Raw genomic sequence first — 17,319 nt, forward strand, 5'->3', positions numbered from 1 at the left:
AAAATGAGTAAGTTAGTTCTACCTGTTTACATTGCAAATATATATAATTCTTTGTAGCATTTCTCAGTGTTTTTATAGTTTATTTAAGAAAAACCACTCAATAAGGAAAGAAGAAACTACTTTCTTCCCCACCAAATGACAATGGATATTGTGACGGTAAAAACAATATCTTACTCATCTTTCTATCTTTTGGGATTTTCAGCCAGCTGTTTAATTATTTGGTAAGTTTTACTGCATGAATGTACAGCATAACAAATTCAGAAAGAGAATGTTTACTCTTATCAAATTGAATATTATAAACTCAGTGCCTTTTAAAGATTTCTGATGTTTTATCTTTCTTCTTGTATACCTGGTTATTCCAATGTATGAAACTTCCTGCTTATTTTCATTGTTCACCAATGAGAGCCCAAGACTGTGGAGAGACAAGGTTATTTCATGATCAGCCTGTTCCATTTCTTCTGCCTGCAGTGCTTTGGAAACCAAGGCAACATCATCGGTGAAAAGCAAAACTCTCTGGCGTCCATCTAGGAATGATACCCAATGTATCTGGATGTTTGCATCGTATGGAAACTGTCCACATTCATCCTGAGAAAAGAAAGACTTTTCATTAAAGCCACACATATTTTTTTTACTATTTAAGGTCAAAGGACAGTAACTGAGAAAGATTAGAAAACTGTTGTCAAACCCATAGTGTCCAATAGTGAACTTCATGAAGTCCCCTGGACTTAATAATCATCAGTTCTATGAAGTTTTTAACCAACAAGGAATTAATTGAAACATGTCTGATTCAATTATGACCTGCACCTTCAGTTCCAGCAACATTTTTTTCTGATTGTAATATAAATTCAAAAGAAATTTCTACATTTAGAAAACTTCAAAAAGCATGTCCATAAAATGGAAAACTCTTAACCAACAAATTTATAAATAAAACTATAATCTATGTTAAAATGTACCATTTTTTTCAAACAATGACAAAGATTAAGAGTACTTAGCATTTTTATATCTTAGTTTGTGCTGTCCAGTTAATGATCAAAGGGCACTGAGCAGAAGCAAGAGAATCCTTTGCTGGAACCAATGCCACAAGATAATTACTTGTCTTCAAGCTGGAAAACAGTCTAGTTCAGATGTTTATTAGAAAAGCAACCTGATGCAAAACTAGCTTGATCTACTTTTATGTTTTAATAATTTATAACATAGCAAATATTTATGTAAATCACACTGCTAAATAGTCTAACTATGGTAATCAGTTTGAACTAAGTTTAAGAATAACCTTCGTGGCTAAAGGTTTTATATAGCACCTAAAACTATGAAGTTTGATTGGTTAGTGTTTTAGGAGACTAAATTAATATATTATTAATAAAATCCTTTTCAAAATTTTTATGCTAAACATAAACTTAACAGTTCCTTTCAACAGGCAATAAAAGTTCCTATTATATGCCTTTCCACCTTGTGTTTTGCTGGGAAAAAAAAAAAAAAGATTTTACAAAAAGCACATTTTGTTATTGTTATTGTTTAAATTTTATTATTACTTTAAAAATATGCTGTATGGCAAAATTAACCTGTCCAATTTTTTTAATGTAATACTCAAATTTTCAAAGATGCCTATTAATAAGATGAACTTTGCAAACTATGAAATTTGATATGTATTTTAGTTTCAATCTCAAATTATCATTCCAATGTTCTGTTTTCCATCTACATTATCTGTTAAAAATTAAATGAAAAAAAAATAAATAAGGTATCAAACTCCAAAAATGTGTTTAATTAACTTCTAGCATTTTAATGCAATGTTATTCACGGCATGAATACTTGTGGTGGCCCCTCATTTTCTGTCATATTATGACAATCCAATAGTTGTGCTTTGGATTATAGTTCATCGAAACTAAAATGCAACAATTTGCCATATTTTTTTATTCTGTTTCCCTATTAAATCTTCACTATCTTTTCATGCTTAAAATTTTCTTGTTGGTTAGGTTAAGACAGATTTCTTGTAATTAGCACATAGTTAGATACAATATTCTTTTTAAACAAACACCATCTTACTGTGTTGCCCACACTGGCCTTGAACTTCTGGCAAGTGATCCCCCTGCATCAGCCTCCCATGTAGCTAGGCCACAGGCACAGGCCACCACAACTGGCTTCAGTGTTACATACTGTTTTTTTTCCCCCTTTTTTTTTTTTTTAACTTAATCTGAGTATCTTTGTGACTAGAAGAATTTAAAGCATTTTCATTTACTGAAATAACTGCTGGGGAGCATGGTCTACAAGGAAAAGTCTAGGACTATGAAGCCAGACAGAGCTGATTTTGAATCCCAACTAGCAGTCCTAAGTTATTACTATAAAAATTAATGATAATACATGAAAAGTATCAAGATATGATAGGCACTCAATAAAATGTTATTTGTCACTTATTATATACTTTCTTACACTTCTTTCTTAGAGCAAATTTTTCTTTAATTTTCTCCATTGTTTTAAAATCCCTTAACTCAATGATTTTAGTTCTACTAATTAATAGCTTTTTTAAAAAGACAATCTTTACTCCATAATTTCTCTAATTAAAATTTAGGATTAAGTGATATACATATTCTATGCACACAATATATTGTTTCCCACTCTGTTTTCATTTTAATTTGTTGTCATTTTAAAAAAATTTCCCCTTGCTTTCCTCTTACTTCTGTTGTCATATCTTTATAACTTAGTTGAGGAGGTATGGCATATATTTTGAAATTTTTCTTCTGATAAACAAATTTTCTAAGATCTAACTTACCTTCTCAATCTGTATGATAATGATTAATTTTTCTTGTAAAGTTTTTTTTTCCATAAATCCTATTGATTTTTTCCTGTTTATTCATACTCAGTTGAGGAAATATCTATCTATTTATTTATTTATTTTTTGGAAAGATATGTTTATACCTTATCTAAGTTTGTCAAGAATAAATGGACTTTCTTTGGACTCCCTTTTCAGGACCACTTACACCTGGGCAGAACTCTCTTCTCACATCAACTTAGTGGACAAAGAAATGGTCCATTTCCTTGTTTCTAGATCACTTTTCAATACCTAAAAGTCTATCTACTGAGTAGTACCATCTGCTTTTTCAACTGCCTGTTTCACTAACAAAAAATAGAAACATTAGAAACTGAAATCTGTTTAAAAACTGACACTGTCCCTGGGCTTCTTCCTAGACCTGCCTCTGTACACAGACCTTCATAGCCCTCTCCATAATGCTTCTGCCACCTTCTCTCTGTGTCTGCATGTTAATTCCTAAAAGTTGTGGTTGTTAAGCAGTATCAAATTTCAGGAGAGACAAAACAATCCCAGATAAGCATAGGGTCTCCTGGTAGAGTTACTGAGCATCTGAGTCAGAAACAAAAAAGGATCGGGCAACTGAAGTCTTGTTCTTCTGCTGTAAACCTGAGAATTTGTTATGAAAGTAAAGCACAAGCAAACCAACAGAGTGCCACCAAACTGTCTTGGTGAAAATCACTCCAATAATCTCATAACATATGAACTAGCAACCTCATTTTTCAAAGATTAAGTCTTTATCTTTTATAGGCATCTCTGAGAGAATATAGGAAAAGATAATCCAGTCACTATTGCCCAATTACAACTTCAAAGTAAACATCAAGAAAGCCTTCTTAACAACTAGCATTATTGGACAATGGAATATGACACTATATGAACCTTTCTTCATGGAATATATCTCTACAGAAACTGGATAACGTATCACGAATTTAAGAGCAATTCTGACATCAAATAGGAGGCTGGTAGATGAATTCTTAGGTTCCTTCCAGAGTCTTATATCAGAAACATATTTGATTAATTTAGCTATCTCAATATTACTTCAACAAATATTTCTTATGAGATAATTTATATGCTATCAAACTCCACTGATTTTAAAAAAATAGAGCCTTATTTAAAAAAAAAATGCTGAAAAACCTCAGTTAACAGTGGTATGGATATGTTTAAAATAAAGTTGTTTTTCACCAATCTTAAAATTCTTTCCTTTTAAAAAAGTTAAGAAGGTGCTTTACTTAACTTGGACAGGAAGGAACAGAACTACTTTTTAAATTGTAAATTTAAATTATTTTGACTCATCTACGATAAAATATTCAGTATGAACTGTTTGTAACCTAAAGTTCCAAAGTAACTTATTCTAAAAATATTTCCAATTCACTTTTAGTTCAGTAAGGACCAAGACAACCTGGTAAACTAGCTTGTTTACTTCCCAATCATCAGGAAAACCATATAGCACCTGATCCCATCAAATGATACCTTTAACAGATCATGTTCCCCAAGAGTTGCTGCATATCTCCATGTAAGTTTTCTTGTGCCAGTAGGATCCGCCCAGGCAAAAAGTCGAGCTTGTTTTGGCAGCAATTCTACTTCCTCCTGTGATCCACTAAAATACAATCAACAGAGGGAAAATTAGAATATCTTGGCCTTCAGAATCCCAGATCTGTAGTTTATTGAGAAGGGGATTTGCATACAAGCACTATGAAAGTGCTTCAGTTAATAAACCACAACTCTACCTAAAAATAAATACCTGAAAATGTCCAATAGACTAATACTTTTGATGTTTGGGGAAATGGAATACTATAGTATAATTTTCTTTCTAAAGGTTCATTGAACTATGAATTCATCCAAGAAGAAACATACCAATGAAATCCATTAAGGGGGTGGGAGAGAGCTTCCAATCACTCTTGCAAGGTAGGCGGGCCTGCGACTCACCAGCAGAAGAGGAGCAGCGGCCTGCTGAGAGGCAGAGCCGCCCCTCCCCCTGCACCGGCAAGGTAGAGGGAACTGTGACCATGCACAGAGCAGGCCCAGCGGCCTGCTGAGGGGCAGAGCCGCCCCCCACCCCCCGCGCCTGCCAGGTAGGGGAACTGTGACCACGGACAGAAAAGGCCCAGTGGCCCGCGGCGGGACAGAGCTTCCAATCACTCCTGCAAGGTAGGCGGGCCTGCGACCCACCGGCAGAAGAGGAGCAGCGGCCTGCTGAGAGGCAGAGCCGACCCCTCCCCCTGCACCGGCAAGGTAGAGGGAACTGTGACCATGCACAGAGCAGGCCCAGCGACCTGCTGAGGGGCAGAGCCGCCCCACACCCCCTGCGCCTGCCAGGTAGGGGAACTGTGACCACCAACAGAAAAGGCCCAGTGGCCCGCGGCGGGACAGAGCTTCCAATCACTCCTGCAAGGTAGGCGGGCCTGCGACCCACCTGCAGAAGAGGAGCAGTGGACTGCTGAGAGGCTGAGCCGCCCCCTCCCCCTGCGCCGGCAAAGTAGAGGGAACTGTGACCACCCACAGAGCAGGCCGAGCGGCCTGCTGAGGGGCAGAGCCGCCCCCCACCCCCCGCGCCTGCCAGGTAGGGGAACTGTGACCACCGACAGAAAAGGCCCAGTGGCCCGCGGCGGGACAGAGCTTCCAATCACTCCTGCAAGGTAGGCGGGCCTGCGTCTCACCGGCAGAAGAGGAGCAGTGGCCTGCTGAGAGCCAGAGCCGCCCCCTCCCCCTGCACCGGCAAGGTAGAGGGAACTGTGACCACGCACAGAGCAGGCCCAGCGGCCTGTTGAGGGGCAGAGCCGCCCCCCACCCCCAGCGCCTGCCAGGTAGGTGGAACGGTGACCACAGACAGAAAAGGCCCAGTGGCCCGCAGTGGGACAGAGCTTCCAATCACTCCTGCAAGGTAGGCGGGCCTGCGACCCACTGGCAGAAGAGGAGCAGCGGCCTGCTGAGAGGCAGAGCCGCCCCCTCCCCCTGCGCAGGCAAGGTAGAGGGAACTGTGACCACCCACAGAACAGGCCAAGCGGCCTGCTGAGGGGCAGAGCCGCCCCCCACCCCCCGCGCCTGCCAGGTAGGCGGAACTGTGAACACTGACAGAAAAGGCCCAGTGGCCCGCGGAGGGGCAGAGCTTCCAATCACTCCTGCAAGGTAGGCGGGCCTGCGACCCACTGGCAGTACAGCCCCAGAGGCCTGCAGAGGGGCAGTGCCGCTGCCTGGGCCTGCAAAGTAGACAGAACTGCGACCACCGACAGAACAAGCCTAGCGGCCCGCAGAGGGACAGAGCCGCCGCCTGCGCCTGCAAGTTCGGCGGACCTGCTACCGACCGGCAGAGCAGGCCCAGCGGCCTGCTGGCGTGGTAGGCACATTGCCCCAATTGGAGGAGGGGCAGAGCCTCCGCCCGCGCCTTCGAGGGAGACTTTGCAACTATACAAGAACAATATAAATATATAGGGGGAAAATTCAATAGCACAAGAGTTTCACCAAGTAGAAAGGAACGCGAACAGTATGAAGAGACAAGGAAAGAAAGGACCACAAGCATTGCAGGTCAACTCAACGTTAGAAGAGGTAATAGCTGCAGCAGATGGAATGTCAGATAAAGAATTCAGGATATACATGCTTCAGATGATCTGGAGTCTCAAGGAAGACATCAGACAGCAAAATCAGACAATGAAAGATCACTTCAACAATGAATTACATAAACAAATCCAAGAAGCAAAAGATCAACTATACAGGGACATAGAGGTTATAAAAAACAAACAAACAGAAATCCTAGAAATGCAGGAAGCAATAAGCCAACTTAAAAACTCAATTGAGAATACTACCAGCAGAGTAGAACACTTAGAAGACAGAACATCAGACAATGAAGATAAAGTATTTCAACTTGAAAAGAACATAGACAGCTCAGCAAGACTGTTAAGAAACCATGAGCAGAACATCCAAGAAATATGGGATAACATCAAGAGACCAAATTTAAGAGTCATTGGGATACAGGAAGGGACAGAGTTTCAAACCAAAGGAATGAGCAATCTATTCAATGAAATAATACGAGAAAACTTCCCAGACTTGAAGAATGAGACAGAACGCCAAATCCTAGAAGCCTACAGGACGCCGAATGTGCAAAATCATAAGAGACCCACACCTAGACACATTATAATGAAGATGCCCAACATACAGAATAAGGAGAGAATTTTAAAAGCTACAAGAGAAAGGAAGCAGATCACATTTAGGGGTAAGCCAATCAGGATAACAGCTGATCTTTCAACACAGACTCTGAAAGCTAGAAGATCCTGGAATAACATATTTCAAACACTGAAAGAAAATGGGTTCCAACCAAGAATTGTGTTTCCAGTGAAATTAAGCTTCAGGATGGAAGATGAAATTAAAACCTTCCACGATAAACAAAAGTTAAAAGAATTTGCAGCTAGAAAACCATCTCTTCAAAACATCCTTGGCAAAACATTACAGGAAGAGGAAATGGAAAATAACAATGAAAACCAACAGTGGGAGGTAGGACACTAAAGGGGGGAAAATAATCAAAGAGGAAAACAAACCATGTTTAGTAACATAAATAAACAAATATGGCTGGAAGAACAACCCATATCTCAATAATAACCCTAAATGTTAATGGCTTAAACTCACCAATCAAGAGACACAGGCTAGTAGAATGGATCACAAAACAAGACCCAACAATATGCTGCCTACAGGAGACGCATTTGATAGGAAAAGACATACATAGGCTGAAGGTGAAAGGTTGGGAAAAATCATATCACTCATATGGACTTCGGAAACAAGCAGGAGTATCCATACTCATATCAAATAAAATAGATTTCAAGCCAAAGTTAATCAAAAGGGATAAAGAGGGACACTACATACTGCTCAAGGGAACCATACACCAACAAGACATAACAATCATAAATATATATGCCCCAAACAATGGTGCAGCTATGTTCATCAAACAAACTCTTCTCAAGTTCAAGAGTCTAATAGACCACCATACAATAATCATGGGAGACTTTAACACACCTCTATCACCACTGGACAGATCTTCCAAACAAAAGTTGAATAAGGAAACTATAGAACTCAATAACACAATTAATAACCTAGACTTAATTGACATATATAGAATATACCACCCAACATCAAGCAGTTACACTTTTTTCTCAGCAGCACATGGATCCTTCTCAAAAATAGATCATATATTATGTCACAGGGAAACTCTTAGACAATATAAAGGAGTAGAGATAATACCATGCATCCTATCTGATCATAATGGAATGGAACTGAAAATCAACGATAAAAGAAGGAAGGAAAAAGAATACATCACTTGGAGAATGAACAATAGGTTACTGAATGATCAATGGGTTATAGAGGACATCAAGGAAGAAATTAAAAAATTCTTAGAGATTAATGAAAACACAGACACAACATATCGGAATCTATGGGACACATTGAAAGCAGTTCTAAGAGGAAAATTCATTGCTTGGAGTTCATTCCTTAAAAAAAGAAAAAACCAAAAAATAAATGATCTCATACTTCATCTCAAAATCCTTGAAAAAGAAGAGCAAAACAACAGCAAAAGAAGTAGAAGGCAAGAAATAATGAAAATCAGAGCTGAAATTAATGAAATCGAAACAAAAGAAACAATTGAAAAAATTGACAAAACTAAAAGTTGGTTCTTTGAAAAAATAAACAAAATCGACACACCCTTAGCCATGCTAGCGAAGAGAAGAAGAGAGAGAACTCAAATTACTAACATACGGGATGAAAGAGGCAATATCACAACAGACACTTCAGAAATACAGAAGATAATCAAAAATTATTTTGAATCCTTATACTCCAATAAATTGGAAGATAGTGAAGGCATAGATAAATTTCTTAAGTCATATGATCTGCCCAGATTGAGTCAGGAGGATATAGACAACCTAAACAGACCAATATCAATTGAGGAATTAGAAGAAACCATCAAAAGACTACCAACTAAGAAAAGCCCAGGACCGGATGGGTATACAGCAGAGTTTTATAAAACCTTTAAGAGGAACTAATACCAATACTTTTCAAGCTACTTCGGGAAATAGAAAAAGAGGGAGAACTTCCAAATTCATTCTACGAGGCCAACATCACCCTGATACCTAAACCAGACAAAGACACTTCAAAGAAAGAAAACTACAGACCAATATCTCTAATGAACCTAGATGCAAAAATCCTCAATAAAATTCTGGCCACTCGGATACAAAAACATATCAAAAAAATTGTGCACCATGATCAAGTAGGATTCATCCCTGGGATGCAAGGCTGGTTCAATATACGGAAATCAATAAATGTTATTCACCACATCAATAGACTTAAAAATAAGAACCATATGATCATCTCGATAGATGCGGAAAAAGCATTCGACAAAGTACAGCATCCCTTTATGTTCAAAACTCTAGAAAAACTAGGGATAACAGGAACATACCTCAATATTGTAAAAGCAATCTATGCTAAGCCTCAGGCTAGCATCATTCTGAATGGAGCAAAATTGAAGGCATTCCCTCTAAAATCTGGAACAAGACAGGGATGCCCTCTCTCACCACTTCTGTTCAACATAGTTCTCGAAACACTGGCCAGAGCAATTAGACAGACGAAAGAAATTAAAGGCATCAAAATAGGAAAAGAAGAACTTAAATTATCACTATTTGCAGATGACATGATTCTATACCTAGCAAACCCAAAAGGGTCTACAAAGAAACTATTAGAGCTAATAAATGAATTCAGCAAAGTGGCAGGATATAAAATCAACACGCATAAATCAAAGGCATTCCTGTATATCAGCGACAAATCCTCTGAAATGGAAATGAGGACAACCACTCCATTCACAATATCTTCAAAAAAAATAAAATACTTGGGAATCAACCTAACAAAAGAGGTGAAAGACTTATACAATGAAAACTACAGAACCCTAAAGAGAGAAATAGAAGAAGATCTTAGAAGATGGAAAAATATACCCTGTTCATGGATAGGCAGAACTAACATCATCAAAATGGCGATATTACCAAAATTCTCTATAGGTTTAATGCAATGCCAATCAAAATCCCAACAGCATTTCTGGTAGAAATAGAGAAAGCAATCATGAAATTCATATGGAAAAACAAAAGACCCAGAATAGCAAAAACAATGCTAAGCAGGAAGTGTGAATCAGGCGGTATAGCGATACCAGACTTCAAACTATACTACAGAGCAATAGTAACAAAAACAGCATGGTACTGGTACCAAAACAGGCGGGTGGACCAATGGTACAGAATAGAGGACACAGAAACCAATCCACAAAACTACAACTACCTTATATTTGATAAAGGGGCTAAAAGCATGCAATGGAGGAAGGATAGCATCTTCAACAAATGGTGCTGGGAAAACTGGAAATCCATATGCAACAAAATGAAACTGAATCCCTTTCTCTCGTCATGCACAAAAGTTAATTCAAAATGGATCAAGGAGCTTGATATCAAATCAGAGACACGCCGTCTGATAGAAGAAAAAGTTGGCTACGATCTACATACTGTGGGGTCGGGCTCCAAATTCCTCAATAGGACACCCATAGCACAAAAGTTAATAACTAGAATCAACAAATGGGACTTACTCAAACTAAAAAGTTTTTTCTCAGCAAAAGATACAATAAGAGAGGTAAATAGAGAGCCTACATCCTGGGAACAAATCTTTACTCCTCACACTTCAGATAGAGCCCTAATATCCAGAGTATACAAAGAACTCAAAAAATTAGACAATAAGAGAACAAACAACCCAATCAACAAATGGGCCAAGGACCTGAACAGACACTTCTCAGAGGAGGACATACAATCAATCAACAAGTACATGAAAAAATGCTCACCATCTCTAGCAGTCAGAGAAATGCAAATCAAAACCACCCTAAGATACCATCTCACTCCAGTTAGATTGGCAGCCATTATGAAGTCAAACAACAACACGTGCTGGCGAGGATGTGGGGAAAAGGGTACACTTGTACATTGCTGGTGGGACTGCAAATTGGTGCAGCCAATTTGGAAAGCAGTATGGAGATTTCTTGGAAAGCTGGGAATGGAGCCACCATTTGACCCAGCTATTCCCCTTCTCAGTCTATTCCCTAAAGACCTAAAAAGAGCATGCTACAGGGACACTGCTACATCGATGTTCACAGCAGCACAATTCACAATAGCTAGACTGTGGAACCAACCTAGATGCCCTTCAATGGATGAATGGATAAAAAAATGTGGCATTTATACACAATGGAGTATTACTCTGCATTAAAAAATGACAAAATCATAGAATTTACAGGGAAATGGATGGCATTAGAGCAGATTATGCTAAGTGAAGCTAGCCAATCCCTAAAAAACAAATGCCAAATGTCTTCTTTGATATAAGGAGAGTAACTAAGAACACAGTAGGGTCGAAGAGCATGAGAAGAAGATTAACATTAAACAGGGATGAGAGGTGGGAGGGAAAGGGAGAGAGAAGGGAAAGTGCATGGAAATGGAAGGAGACCCTCAGGGTTATACAAAAGTACATACGAGAGGAAGTGAGGGGAAGGGGAAAAATAATATAAGTGGGACAAAGGATTGTCAGTAGAGGGGGCAGAGAGTGAAGAGGGGAGGGGAGGGGAGGGGAGGGGGGATAGTAGAGGATAGGAAAGGGAGCAGAATACAACAGACACTAGTATGGCAATATGTAAATCAATGGATGTGTAACTGATGTGATTCTGCAATCTGTATATGGGGTAAAAATGGGAGTTCATAACCCACTTGAATCAAATTGTGAAATATGATATATCAAGAACTATGTAATGTTTTGAACAGCCAACAATAAAAAATTAAAAAAAAAAAGAAATCCATTAAGGTAAATAAATTGGTACATAAGTGTTCACCTACAGAAATGGCTGTGATAGTAAATATCTTTAGTAGAAGAACTTCACTCAGTGCTGAAGTTTAAACTTTTGTTAATCAAATGCATACTTAAGATGTATTATGGGTCTCAGCATTAAAAAAAAGAAAGGTCCATGTGAAACAGCAGCATTTCCTAGGGACTTGCTGGAAACGTAGCCTTGCAGCCAACCCATAAGTTTAGAAACTATAGGTCCATATAATACAAAAACATTTAGAGAGAAGTGAAATAAAAGTAATCCAACCAGATTTTGATCCTTTCTGTACTTGGAAATCTGTTCCTAGATTCATACTATGAGAAATAAGAACAGGAAAATCTTTAAGGAATTTATATATTACATATATATACATATGTGTATATATATGCATGAATGCATTTATGAAAGTACTATTATGTACTTTAAAGGCTTAAATTTATTTCTTAAAGCATTAAAGAAAGACATCATCAAAATGACAACATAAAAGTAATAATAAAATTCCAGATATAATAATAAATTCAATATCTCTCTCTACTCACTGACCTCCATTTAACCTTTTATTATCCCTAACCAAAAAACTACATTTCATTTATAGGACAAGACTAACTGAGCATTACCAGATTGCAAAGGGAAGGTAATACTTTAAAGAGTTTGTGAATATACTTAGTATACAACCAGAGATATGAAAAATTTGTGCTCTATATGTGTAACATGAATTGTAATGCATTCTCCTGTCATATATACATAAAAAAATTAATTAAAAAAAAGAGTTGCACAGTTCTTTATCAGCAATTCCGAAATTCAAAGGCTCTAAAAGCCCATAAAATTTCCTGTAAGTTTGTTGTCAAGAAAAGTTGGCAGCAGAAAGAGAAATTAGGAAAACTACCCCATTAATAATAGCTGAAAAAATAAATAAATAAAATGCTTGGAGCCAGGTGTCTGTAATCCCAGCAGCTTGGGCAGCTGAAACAAGAGGATCACGAGTTCAAAGCCAGCCTCAGCAAAAGCAAAGCACTAAGCAACTCAGTGAGATGCTGTCTCTAAATAAAATACAAAATAGGGCTGGGGATGTGGCTCAGTGATAGAGTGCCCCTGAGTTCAATCCTCAATACACCTAAATAAATAGTTGAATAATTAAATAAATAAATAAATAAATAAATAAAGTACTTGGGAATCAATCTAACAAAAGAGGTAAAAGACTTCTACAATGAAAATTACAGAACACTAAAGAAAGAAATTGATGAATACCTTAGAAGATGGAAAGACCTCCCAAGCTCCTGGATAGGCAGAATTAATATTGTAAAAATGGTCATACTACCAAAAGCATTCTACAGATTTAATGCAATTCCAATTAAAATCCTGAAAACATTCTTCATAGAACTAGAAAAAGCAATCATGAGGGGCTGGGGTTATGGCTCAGTGGTAGAGCACTTGCCTAGGATGGTTGAGGCCCTGGGTTTGATCCTCAGCATCACATTAAAATATATAAATAGAGGGAAGATGGCGGCGAGGGGAGTGCATTACCCCCGTGTGCTGCTTCACTGTGTGGGAGTATGACAAGTCAGGACGGCTAAAGGATATCTTGTTAGGAATTTCCAGCAATAGTGGGGTGCGCCGGAACCTGGAGGAAGGATTTCCATCGCATGAGGATCGGCTACGGGGACTCAAACGCGAGAGGTTTGTCGCACGGAGGGTAACACTGCTTATTCAGCAAATCGCCCCGCGGCTAGAGTCTGCAAGGCGCGCTGGGATAGAGACGCAGGGTTACAGCGCTGCAGCTTCTGCCAGACGCGCAAGCACCGCACTCAGGGCTGAATTCTGGGTTCGAGACGGGGAAGGAAGCGGTCCATCTCGGTTCTCCACACCGGTCAGACCACAGAGGAGGCCAGCAGCCACCATGTTGGTAAACTGACGTCACCACACCTGTTTTTGACTGACCGCAGCTCATTCAGCCATAGAACAGGTAATTTCAGGCTGCAATTCGCCTGCGGCTTGCAGACAGATTGCTAGGGTTCAGCGCCTGGGGGCTTCTTAAAATCTGATCTTATCGGAGTGAACACGGAGCGCGGGGCGGCCGAGTCCCGGCTCCCGGAACCGTCCCGGAACCGCACTGGCTCCGGGCTGCGGAGCCTGCGGAGGCTGCTTCTTGGACCCTGCTAATATCAGAGCAAACACGAAACACCAAGAAGCCGAATTCCAGCTCCCAGAACTGAGCCCGCGGGGACTGCTTCTTGGAGCTTACACTTATAGGAGCTTACACCGAGCACAGAGCGGCCGAGTTCCGGCTCCCGGAACCGTCCCGGAACCGCCCTGGCTCAGGGCTGCGGAGCCTGCGGAGGCTGCTTCTTGGACCCTGCTACTATCAGAGCATACACCAAACACTAAGCGGCCGAATTCCGGCTCCCGGAACTGAGCCCGCGGGGGCTGCTTCTTGGAGCCTACACTTATAGGAGCTTACACCGAGCACGGAGCGGCCGAGTTCCGGCTCCCGGAACTTCCCTGGCCCGGGGCTAGGAGCCCGCGGAAACTGCGTCTCGGTCCGGGTCCTGCTGAGGGCAGGTCAGGACTCACCCATTGCTTGGGTTGCCCGGCAAGGGGAACGAAAGGCTGCCATTCGCATAGGATACCAACATGGCAGAGATCTGATGTCAGCAGAAAGCGGTGGAGGACAGATCGTCATCAATACCAGCGGTGACATAAGCAGTTGGTCTCCTGGTAAGGGGGGTGAGGCTCAGTCACCCGAGTCTCCTCAATTTGTACTCGAGCCAGAGGGAAGGAGCCGGGCCGCCGCCAGCCCCCGGAGCAGGCCCAGCGGCTCGCCAGCGTGGTGACCGCGTGACCCCAATTGGAGAGGGGGCGGAGCGGAGCCGCCACCCACACCCGCCAGATGGGCAGACCCACGACCCAGTAGTACATGGGCGTGGTAGGAGGGGCAGGGCAGAGCCGCCCTTCGCGCTTGCAAGGTAAACAGACCTGTGACAGCCTGGCGGGCCAGGCCCAGTGGCCTGCCAGTGTGGTACACACGTCACCCCAACTCGAGTAGGGGCAGAGCAGATCCTTATCCCACGCCCGGATCAGGCCCTGCAGGTGTGGTGGTCACGTGACCCCAATTGGAGTGGGGGTGGAGCGGAACCGCCACCCGTGCCCGCAGGGTGAGCAGACCAGTGATCAACCTGCAGATCAGGCCCAGGGGTCCGCAGGCGTGGTAGGAGGGGCAGGGCAGATCCGCCGCCCGCGCCTTCAAGGTAGGCAGACCTACAACAGACCGGTGGATCAGGCCCAGGAGCCTGCCGGCGGGGTACAAACACCACCCTAATTGGAGTAGTGACAGAGCAGAGTCGCCTCCCTTGCCAGGAACAGACCCAGCATCCTGCAGGCGGGGTAGTCACGACACCCCAATTGGAGTAGGGGCAAAGCAGAGCCTCCACTCGTGCCCGAAAGGTGGGCAGATCTGCGACCGACCAGCAGGACAGGCCCAGTGGCCTGCTGGTACGACAGACACGACACCCCAATTGGAGTAGGGGCAGAACAGAGCCGCCACCAGCTCCCAGAACAGGCCCAGTGACCTGCCGGCGTGGTAGCCACGACACCCCAATTGGAATAAGGAGAGAGCAGAGCCGCCGCCCGCACCTGCAGGAAAGATACGCAAGCAGTATGAAAAGACAAGGAAAGAAAGGACCACAAGCAATGCAGGTCAACGCAACTTTAGAAGAGGTAACAGCTGCAGCAGATGGAATGTCAGATAAAGAATTCAGGATATACATGCTTCAGATGATCTGGAGTATCAAGGAAGACATTAAACAGCAAAATCAGACAATGAAAGATCACTTCGACAACGAATTACGCAAACAAATCCAGGAAGCAAAGGATCAACTATACAGGGAGATAGAGGTTATAAAAAACAAGCAATCAGAAATCCTAGAAATGCAGGAAGCAATAAACCAACTTAAAAACTCAATGGAGAATACTACCAACAGAGTAGAACACTTAGAAGATAGAACATCAGACAATGAAGACAAAGTATTTCAACTGGAAAAGAACATAGACAGCTCAGCAAGACTGTTAAGAAACCATGAGCAGAACATCCAAGAAATATGGGATAACATTAAGAGACCAAACTTAAGAGTCATTGGGATACAGGAAGGTACAGAGCTCCAAACCAAAGGAATGAGCAGTCTATTCAATGAAATAATACAAGAAAACTTCCCAGACTTGAAGAATGAGACAGAATCCCAAATCCTAGAAGCCTACAGGACGCCGAATGTGCAAAATCATAAGAGATCCACACCTAGACACATTATAATGAAGATGCCCAACATACAGAATAAGGAGAGAATTTTAAAAGCTACAAGAGAAAGGAAGCAGATTACATTTAGGGGTAAGCCAATCAGGATAACAGCTGATCTTTCAACACAGACTCTGAAAGCTAGAAGATCCTGGAATAACATATTTCAAACACTGAAAGATAATGGGTTCCAACTAAGAATTGTGTATCCAGCGAAATTAAGCTTCAGGATGGAGAATGAAATTAAAACCTTCCACGATAAACAAAAGTTTAAAGAATTCGCAGCTAGAAAACCATCTCTTCAAAACATCCTCGCCAAAGTATTACAGGAAGAGGAAATGGAAAATAACAATGAAAACCAACAGTGGGAGGTAGGACAGTAAAGGGGGGGGGGAAACAATCAAAGAGGAAAACAAACAATGTTTAGTAACAGAAATAAACAAATATGGCTGGAAGAACAACCCATATCTCAATAATAACCCTAAATGTTAATGGCTTAAACTCACCAATTAAAAGACACAGGCTAGTAGAATGGATCACAAAACAAGACCCAACAATATGCTGCCTACAGGAGACGCATTTGATAGGAAAAGACATACATAGGCTGAAGGTGAAAGGTTGGGAAAAATCATATCACTCATATGGACTTCGGAAACAAGCAGGCGTGTCCATACTCATATCAAATAAAATAGATTTCAAGCCAAAGTTAATCAAAAGAGATAAAGAGGGACACTACATACTGCTTAAGGGAACCATACACCAACAAGACATAACAATCATAAATATTTATGCCCCAAACAATGGTGCAGCTATGTTCGTCAAACAAACTCTTCTCAAGTTCAAGAGTCTAATAGACCACCACACCATAATCATGGGAGACTTCAACACACCTCTCTCGCCACTGGACAGATCTTCCAAACGAAAGTTGAATAAGGAAACTATAGAACTCAATAACACTATTAATAACCTAGACCTAATTGACATATATAGAGTATACCACCCAACATCAAGCAGTTACACTTTTTTCTCAGCAGCACATGGATCCTTCTCAAAAATAGATCATATATTATGTCACAGGGCAACTCTTAGACAATATAAAGGAGTAGAGATATTACCATGCATCTTATCTGATCATAATGGAATGAAACTGAAAATCAACGATAAAAGAAGGAAGGAAAAAGCATACATCAATTGGAGAATGAACAATAGGTTACTGAATGATCAATGGGTTATAGAAGACATCAAGGAGGAAATTAAAAAATTCTTAGAGATAAATGAAAACACAGACACAACATATCGGAATCTATGGGACACATTGAAAGCAGTTCTAAGAGGAAAATTCATTGCTTGGAGTTCATTCCTTAAAAA

The 17,319-nt window shown here is 41.0% G+C and overlaps 1 protein-coding gene across 2 annotated transcripts in view; it reads right to left on the reverse strand.

The window, feature by feature from the left end:
* LOC124104343 (intermembrane lipid transfer protein VPS13C) overlaps positions 1–4,461 on the reverse strand; it is a 46,114-nt gene extending 41,653 nt beyond the window's left edge. The window contains exons 1-2 of one of the 2 annotated variants that reach the window (XM_046461217.2): positions 4,271–4,458; positions 350–585 (exon numbers count right to left, since the gene is read on the reverse strand). In XM_046461217.2, coding sequence (XP_046317173.1) covers positions 350–453 — 104 coding nt within the window. In that variant the 5' untranslated portion in view covers positions 454–585; positions 4,271–4,458. Of the gene's footprint in view, positions 1–349; positions 586–4,270 lie in introns of both variants that reach the window. The other variant, XM_046461218.2, reaches the window with a different exon arrangement.
* Positions 4,462–17,319: the final 12,858 nt, after the last annotated feature.

The sequence above is a fragment of the Marmota monax genome, unplaced genomic scaffold (assembly GCF_021218885.2).
Source record: "Marmota monax isolate L192 unplaced genomic scaffold, Marmota_monax_Labrador192_F-V1.1 WCK01_AAM20220418_F8-fsc00001, whole genome shotgun sequence".
Classification (NCBI taxonomy): domain Eukaryota; kingdom Metazoa; phylum Chordata; class Mammalia; order Rodentia; family Sciuridae; genus Marmota; species Marmota monax.